This window comes from Nematostella vectensis, chromosome 9, assembly GCF_932526225.1.
Source record: "Nematostella vectensis chromosome 9, jaNemVect1.1, whole genome shotgun sequence".
Classification (NCBI taxonomy): Eukaryota; Metazoa; Cnidaria; class Anthozoa; order Actiniaria; family Edwardsiidae; genus Nematostella; species Nematostella vectensis.
Genome location: NC_064042.1, coordinates 6,954,019 through 6,962,985, shown reverse-complemented (window position 1 = coordinate 6,962,985; position 8,967 = coordinate 6,954,019). Strand labels below are relative to the sequence as shown.

The 8,967-nt window shown below is 40.6% G+C and overlaps 1 protein-coding gene across 1 annotated transcript; it reads right to left on the bottom strand.

Moving 5' to 3' along the window:
* Positions 1-581: 581 nt before the first annotated feature.
* LOC5518136 (visual pigment-like receptor peropsin) lies at positions 582-7,613 on the bottom strand. Its single transcript, XM_032362679.2, has 3 exons — positions 6,614-7,613; positions 3,287-3,545; positions 582-2,723 (listed from the first exon to the last, which is right to left on the bottom strand). Exons 1-3 carry the CDS (start codon positions 6,991-6,993, stop codon positions 2,112-2,114), a joined length of 1,251 nt encoding a protein of 416 aa, XP_032218570.1. The 5' UTR covers positions 6,994-7,613; the 3' UTR covers positions 582-2,111.
* Positions 7,614-8,967: the final 1,354 nt, after the last annotated feature.

Here is an 8,967-nt window from a genome sequence, read left to right as displayed (position 1 = left end):
TTTGAGGGATGTATTTTAAAATACGAGAATCGACTCCATAAAACGCAGTGAGAGTGTATGCGAGGGCCGTTTAGTATGTAGCCTGATCGGTAAGAAAATGGCAGATTTTGTATGAACTGACGCGAGAGGGGAGAGTTGGCAGTTTGTTACAAAGTGCGATGTGAACGAAGCAGGGGGAGGGACTTGGAGGATGTGCACCCCTCCCCCCTAAAAAAAACTGCCCACCAAACAGTGCTTTTCATCAGTTATTTTTGTAAAGACAATAGGCTGCCCCCAATAATCGTTATAGGAAGAGTCCTAATAGAGTTTTCCGATTTAGAGGGAGTGGAAAAGATCTTTCCGCGCGCGAACACACGCGCAACTTTTGTTTTAATAGAACAATAGTTTGCGTGCGCCCTCGACTTCCAGCAAGGACTCCAGGGATATACCCTGAGGACCAGAGGCTGATTGACTCCTTTGACTAGCATCTAAGCGGGATATTTTATGCGTGGTAAGACTAGAAAGAAGCAAATAATCCAAATTTCGGGGTTTCGATGCAGGATCGATACAGGGGGCGCAAAAGGAAGAAACTTATAAACTCATTTTTTCGAGCATCCGTTATATCTTTTATTGATTATAAACAAAAAAACATACTCATCTACGAAAAAAAAACTATTTTCGTATAATTTTTGTCAGACCAGGTCAGACGCATGTTTTATCGCGCGGAAAAACCGCACATTTCTTGGGTTCCTGAGCCTCATAAAAGGCAAACAAAAGCGCACTCGTAATCTACCGATCAGTGGCCGCTGCAAATACAAGATGCAAACCGCCTGCAGTCAAAGGCCCGTACCCAGGATTTTTCTTTGGGGGGGGGGGGGGGGTGGGGGGTGCGAAAGCCGAAAAGGTGGACCTTATTTTTCTGGGGGGAGGGGGAGGGAGACAGTTCTCTGATAAAAATCTAACCACATCCGAAAGAACAAAAAAGGATTTTTTACGCCTTTTCAGCCGTTTTCAGGACGTTTATTGTCGGATTTGGCTACATACCAGAGCTTATGATTATTACTTTTGTATACAAATAACACGTCTATTGAGAACCAAAAAAAGACTTTTGGCCAATGTGTGTGTGTTGGGGGGGATTCGCACCCCCTGCACCCCCCTGGAAACGGGCCTGAGTCAGGCTACCATATGCTCAAGTACAGTCGAGTGGCAAAAAAGACGAAAGGTCCATAAAAAAAACAATGAACTCGCCACGTTTGCATCTCGTTTCTCGAATTTTGCCTAAATTACTTCGTCTCGAATTCTCGGTGTTTGGGCCTATGTTTCAAGCGATCCAAACTTAAAAATGAAAGTTCTCGATCTCGTAATCAAAAGCAACGAGAATCTCTCTGATGTACGACAAGCATAACTGTCAAGAGGGTCTACAGCAATTTCTCTGATAAACCTACGTCTGCGATTCGAAAGAAACCCACACCACAGGCTCCCCACTCTATGCGCATGAACGCTCATATGGAGATCGGCAATGCATGCGCACGCGCCTTTTATATAAAAGCTGTTTTGAGGTAAAAATGCGACTTCAAAGACATAAAAATACCATTCTTCCCTATATTCATGCATTTGTCTCACTCAGATGTACAAAAAAGGCGCGCGCAAATGCATTGCCGATCTCCATATGAGCGTTTATGCGCATAGGGCGGGGAGCCTGTGCCCACACACCGCCATCTCGCTCAAGGTCAAGCTAATCTTAAACGTTGCACGCGCGACCTTGTTTTTCATTTTTGCGCAAGCATCTCCATCCCTCTGGGAATAGTAAGGAGCTGGTTCAGACGATGGCCATTGAAAAGGGAACAATAGCGGGACTACTACTTCCAGAACCATTAGGAACTTCCGCTTAATCGGAAAACCCTAATGCAAAAGTTGTTTTGCTACACAACGGCATGCGAGAAGTGGCGTGCCTTTCATTTGTACCAGTCTCGACGCGAGATCGTTGGTAAATTTGTTTTTAGTGTGACGCGAGTAACTGCGCAAACAGTTATCGAAGTCTCGTGAAGAGCTTATTACATGGCGTTAGAAGTCACGCAAACGCTGAACGAGTCATATGTTTGCTATGGCGGGAGAACCTGGAGAATAATACTCTAAGAGTTTTCCTGGTTTTCTTCCTTAGCAAACTCGTATTTCTTGTTTTCTTCTTTTGATGCATTTTCGCTCGTAACAGCAAGATTGTCATGGGCGTTGGCCGCGTCTCCTTTCCCCTCCTCAAAAGGCTTTCCTCCATCCTCCTCAATCGAGTGCAACACCAGTGAAATTCTCGGCTTAGGGGCAGGCTGGAGTGTGGCACTACTTGACGACGCCTCTCTGAAGCTATCCACTCTGTTACCAGTATATCGCCTGCGACAGCAGCAACAACACACGCCGCAACACTTCCCTACTCGTCGCAACACCGGAAATAATTTATACAAATCGGATCTAAACTTCCGGTTCATAGTAACGTAAATGATGGGATTGTAAAAGGAATGCATTGCGGCGAATAGTGTGACAAATGTCGTGACATTTGTTGGTAGCGTGATTTCCGGTGATGCTTGTAAAAGGTGTACGATGACGTAAGGGGTCCACGCCACAGAAAACACGAACAGCACCGAGAAGACTATCTTGGCGGTTCGGGTCTCACTGCGCATGTGATGAGACTCCCGGTTCTTGGCACTCGCACGGTTCCACTTCCGCTGCATCAACTTCCGGTGGTTACGCACCTGACGGGTTAGAATGTGAGATTTGTAGTGAATTATGCTTAGTGCACACTAGCGACATATCGACATAACGACATGGCGCGCGCACTCTTATCTTCGACATAACGACATGGACATAACGACATAAGAGAAAAAACATGTTTTTTTATTTTATGTCATGTCCATGTCGTTATGTCGGGCTAAACATAGTGCGCGCGCCCATGTCGTTATGTTGTTATGTTGCTAGTGTGCACTAGGCATTAATAGGAGTAAAGTAGTTGAACATTTCTTGTGATGCATGTTTTTTGATGCACTTGTAGCTGTTTTGTTACTTATAAAGCCTGGCAGAGAGCAAGGGAGCGAGCATATTTTTTTCGATGGCAGGCATTCAAGCAAAGCGGTAAAGGGTGTACGACACCCCTGAAAAAAATACGCAATTATTCGAGTGGCTTCTGATGGAACCATTTGACCAGTCTAGCTTTAGCTCGTCGCCCTACAACTCCCCACCCCTTCCCTCTCTTACAAACACACACACATTTCCCGCCAAAGGCTGGTCTCCTACTCAAAACTTATTTCTAACATCTCACCTTAATAAATACTCGCAAGTAGCAGTAAAACATAATGATGAACGGTATCACAAAACACGTGACCGCAGCGAACATGATGTACCCAGGATCCTTTTTGAATGACATCTTACAAATAGAGCCGTAGGCGAACACGTATTCGTTCCATCCCAGGATAGGAAGGAGCCCCACCACGATGCCCCATAGCCACACCCCGGTCATCAGGGGGAGGGCGTGACGGACCTGGAGCTTGTGGCCCGGACCGGACACTATGGCGCGGTACCTAAAGTCACGTGGACATAAACGCAAAACTAGATCAGATAAATGAAGTTCAACACTAGCCTGGAAACTTTGCTTAAAAGGGAAAATAAAAGAAAGAATTAAATATTTAATGTCGAATCCGTTGTATCGCGACCCGCGTTCTCAAAACACGATTTGTTTTGGTTTTCTGTTCCGTCAGTAAAACCATTCTAAGCCAATCAGAGCCTCGCTTTGCGCACTTTTCCCTGGCTATCCTCTGGACGAAAACCAGACAGTGTCGCGACAGAAAGCCAGGCAAATGCACTAAGCAAGAGATGGCAAGAATCTGATTGGCTTAGAATAATTTGACTGGCGAAACAGAAAACCCCAAAAGACAAAAACAAATCGATGTTTTGAAAATGCGGCATCGCGATACAACGGATTCGACAGTAATGAATAACATCAGTCTCGCTAGTTTTGCTTTTTTGTACGAATTATAGTATCGCGGAGGCATATATTTGGTCTAAAGTACGGCATATACAAGAAGAAGATAAAAGGCGTACGGTGAAAGGAAGATGGAATTACAGAAGCAATAGCAAGGCTAAAAGCGTACTATAACTAATATTGACATTACTGTGTCCACTATTATGCGCCTTCTATAGGCGCAATACCCGAATATTTACTTAAGCGTTCCAAATATAGAAGATCATAAAGGTTGAATTTAAGAACATTTCTAGATTTAAATATAAAGTTTAATGGACATTTCTATACTTATACGCAACGTTTAATGGAATAACATGTCCTGGATAGTCTCAGAAAGGTTATTTTTAAAGGCCTTTCCAGATAAAATTTAATGGATTTACGTGTTCTCGATAGTTTTATAAAGTTTACATTCGAAATGAACATTTCGAAACCTTTGAAAAAGTTAAAATATTCCAGCCTACTGAAAGGAACACTGAAATCTAAAGTTTAGATTTCTTATTTCATCCCCGGGTTGCGGGCATGAACAAAATCGACGGTGAAGGATGCAGGATTTATTACCTTTCTTTTTTTTAACGGGAAAACAAGAGAGCTGTATGATGCGGAATTGGGCATAAAATTGAGCGCAAATGTGGGATCATAACCCCTTTCAAGACCATGATATTTGAACACTTTTCCGTTTTAGTTAGTACGCCACAGCTCGAAGCCCAAAGCAATACATTCGGCATAGACTATGTGATCAGCAGTAGTTTCAAATTCAACGCAATAATGCATTTGGCAAGGTATTATGTAACAAATGTAATAAACCATTTTTGCGTGTTTTCCTCTCTCCCCACAGACTCTACGAAAAATAGAATATTAGAAAACAGCGCTCGCAATTACGTCAAACGTGCGCCTGTAATCACACTCATTACTAGCCTGAGTATCAGGTTTTTTTAGGGGGATACTCAGGCTAACTAATTACCAGCCCCTCTCGGTCAATCAGGGCTGGCGTTTTACCACCATTGATACAAAGTGTAATTTTTTTTTAATTGTTCCCAATTCTAACTAAAAATGACCTATTCAAAATCATGTGACCACATATAGATGATAAAAGATTACAATAAAATATAGCCGTGATCCCATTATTTTGGAAATTATCCCGACACCAGCAGCATAATTTGATCCTGATCGACAGTGCTGAAAAACGCAAGACTTTTCTAGTACCCCGCGGTTAAACCAGCCTTTTTGTTTTGAAATGGCGGCCGTTTTACCGGCGAACTGTCAAATTTTGGGGAATGCTAAGAAAACAAGATCAAACCTAAGGCTAAAATTTTCTATATGACTCCCTCATTATCAAACAAATCTGTCATCTTTTGTACAGTATGGTTTTAATGCTGTACAGTAATTCCAAACAGAGACCGAAGTCAGCCTTTCGTACCTTTACTCGAACGACTCATCACTAAGATTTTGTTGTTTTCGCCAGAACACGCGCATGCGCATACGTTATTCATGTCTCCCTGACCCCCAAAATAATAAACTGTTCCCTCTGTTTTCATTTATCTCGTTACTAACCTAAGAACACATAATGATATTGTTGAAAAATGTGATTTCATTCGCCTAAGTATGCATCGAATTGCGATTAATGGTTCTCTTTCCTATCGGATCTCTAGTCAAAGTGTAAGAACCAGGGTACAAAATGGCGGCGCGCACGCGGACCGACTTAAAAGATAGCGGCACTAAAGAAGCTCTTGACAATCTACACATCAATTAAAACAAATCAGAGAGGGAATTATAACGGAAATTATTTCTATTTCTCCTTTCGTGGATTTTAAATGATTTATCCATCATATTCAAATCTATTTAGACGCAATTCATTCCCAATCGCCAGAGGAAAAAAAGGGATCAATTTTAATGTAAAAAAAAAAAAAAAATACTCGAAAGGGTTGTTTTAGGAGTGTTTGGGCAAAACATGGTCTCTATTATATGCAGAGAAGCTATGCAATTTGACACATTTTTTAGGTTATCACAACACTACTTCAAAAGTTTATTAAGTCTTTGCCATTAAGACATGGGTAAGTAAACTGAGACGGACGTCTCGTTTTCTTATAACATCAAAAGCGCTCTATAATGTTTTATGGGAAAATGAATAAAAAATAACGCAACGCACAGAAGAAAACCGCACCGTATTATTTACAAAGGGGTTTTATTTTATCGATAAAGGTACTGTTGTAATCTTTGCTATTTTTTACAAATACTTGCCTAATAGGTTCCCATTTGACAGATGCTATTTTCTTCAACCTTCTTAAAACATCATGGCGGAAGGAAATTAATTTGACCCAAATTAACAATGTGAATTCTCAGATTCGTTTTTTTGTAATATTTTAATCTTTCGTAAACTTTCAGTATAACCAAAAAACAAATGTAATAATATGATACGTTAGTGCAAATAGAAACTCCATTGAAAGTATCTCCATTCGTATCTGTTTTGATAGATCATATGCAAGAAGGATTTTAGGATCTGCGGAATATAAAATATAGGGAAAGATAGTGGCATAAAAAACTACAAACGCTTGTATTTTGCCCTTGTATTGTAGTGTTTTTCCTGGTTTTATTATATTTAAGCTCTTACTCCCATGTAAACACACTCACCTATCAACACTAATAACTGCCATCGTCAAGATCGTACAAGTTCCTCCAGCCATGTTGGTAAATCCATTCATCTGGCAAACCCCATCTCCGAATACCCAAGCCCCCCTCAAAACAGTCGTCACCGAGAAGGGAAACATTAGAAATCCAATACATAAATCCATCACCGCTAGATTCGCCAAGAAAATGTTGGTTACTCGTAGGTTATGTTGTAGTCTTTGTCGGTATAATACTAGCAGTACAAGGGTATTCCCAACAATGATCAGAATCATGACTACGATGAGTACCATGGCGTACAGTCCTCTTTGAAGGCTGCTTTTCTGTTCCGAAGAATCAGTGGTGTTCGTCCATGTTGAAGAATTTCCTAGCGTAGAGTTTTCCATGGTTTATCAAGGTTTATGCGGATTGCGTGGGAGCTTTACCTCTGAATATCTGTGTATCACCTAGCCTAGGGTATCTTCTTGTATTGTCCAGGCCTTTCTAAAGTCGGTGTATCTTCGTGTTTCTTTCACAGTACAAGGCTTGTTGTACCATCAATACAGAAAACTTTACAACCCAGCGTTTCGGTCTCCTGTTCTCGTTCCATACCCTATAATTCTAAAGCTATATAAACTCCTGTTAAGTCGGCAATTTCAAGAGATGTCATTCAAGCAACCAACATGCCAGAGCGAGATCTTGCACTCTTAAATGAGTAATATATTAATTTTCTCAGTTCCACCCCAAAATCCAAAATTTCACATTTGCAAGAAAGCTTTATGTACACTTAGGTGGCTACAATATTACAGCTGCATATTTTACATTGGTTTCCGACGTGTTATTATATAGACAAATAACCCCTTAGCTCCTTTGAAATTCTATAAGCCTGTGTAGTGATGAAAGCATGCCAAAGAGTTTGTTTTCGCTAAAAAAAGCTTTGTTTGTTGTCAAACACGGGAACACATATCTGAAACACAGGGAAGATTCACTCAACTACACTAATTACATTCTCGAAAATCACCGTTCACACTTTTAATTGTGATTTTACTGTGTGAGATTTATTTTGGCCTTTGCACTGATTATTTCTGGGGAAGTGATAAAAATATCGATATCGGCTTAACCATCTATAAATATTTCAATTTTTACACCAAAGTGTTTCTGAGTTCTTAGAGCTGTTTTCAAACACAGTCATGCAGTTTGGTTTATTTTGATACATATTGAACTCAAATTTTGGTTTTGTAACTTTTAGCAACTTTTGCAGTACAAAGAACCTTATTATCACTCGTTCAAAAATATTTTAGATGACCTGCAATTTTGAATTTAAGTTTCTAGGATTTTTAGTGCAAATTTTTCATTTTTCTTCTCTCAGTTTCTTTCCACTTTTTTGCCTTTTGATCGGTCTTTTTATTTAACGTCCAAATTCCGGGAACCACTCACAGTTCCTTCTCTTTGTTCCTTTCCCTGGTGCTCTTACCATCGTTGCGACTGAAATTTTGTAGCTACCGTGAAACCTTGTTGTCTCCGAATTTGGATATCTGGACAGGGTGGTAATTGATTTTTCCCCTGCTCGATGTATATATTTTCTGCGGCCAAATACCAAATAGATTATTCGATTTGTATGTTCACTTTCTTTTCTTTTTTTGCTTTATTATTTTGGTAATTTTGTAAGCAGCCCGTATAAAATGGTTGGTCCTTAAATACTGCAATATGTACGGTTTACATGCGTACTAAAACCTAATATTTTTAGACTCTGCTTGGTAAATGATGAATAGAGCGAGGGTTCGTCTGTATTTCTGCACAATTGCATGTAAATTAAATGTTGCAAAGGATTGGTTAATAAACATCAAAGAGAGACGCCAATTAGCCTTAAGCCTGTACTGTCTATTACTGCTAAACTACGGTTATTAGGTCATTATGTGGAAATCCTGTCGCAAGCTCCTTTAAATGAAATCTCTAAAAAACAAGCAAACAAAACACACACCCATTCACTTAGAAAAGTGCCCCCCTCCCCTCCCCTGTTTTACCTCTTGATTCCCCGTCTGCTCTTCTGGATCGTCCGCCATTTTGAATCCAATTTGCCTGTTTCTGTTCCTAGCACCCATCCAACCCTCGTCCCCAGGGTCTTCTAGGTAATTTTCAATATACCTTATTACACTCAATTTCCGCGTCACTTCACAAGAAGCCTTTGGGGTAATATTTGCCGTTTAACAAGCTTTATAGCGGAGCTCCCACGCGGCGCCCCATACCTAAGAAAAAGTGGTATATAGTATAAAACAAATATGGTAACAAATATTGGTAACCCATCGACTCGAGTTTTCGTGACGCGATGTCCGTCCGTTCGTCCCTTAAAAGCGTCGTATGACAACCAAACTTGGCAGGTG

Coding starts and splice junctions, on each gene's coding strand:
- LOC5518136 (XM_032362679.2), bottom strand. CDS start 6,993: ATGGAAAACTCTACGCTAGGAAATTCTTCAACATGGACGAACACCACT. Junction 3,546..6,613: donor GCAGTTATTAGTGTTGATAG/GTGAGTGTGTTT, acceptor ACGTGACTTTAG/GTACCGCGCCATAGTGTCCG. Junction 2,724..3,286: donor ACTTGCGAGTATTTATTAAG/GTGAGATGTTAG, acceptor CTAACCCGTCAG/GTGCGTAACCACCGGAAGTT.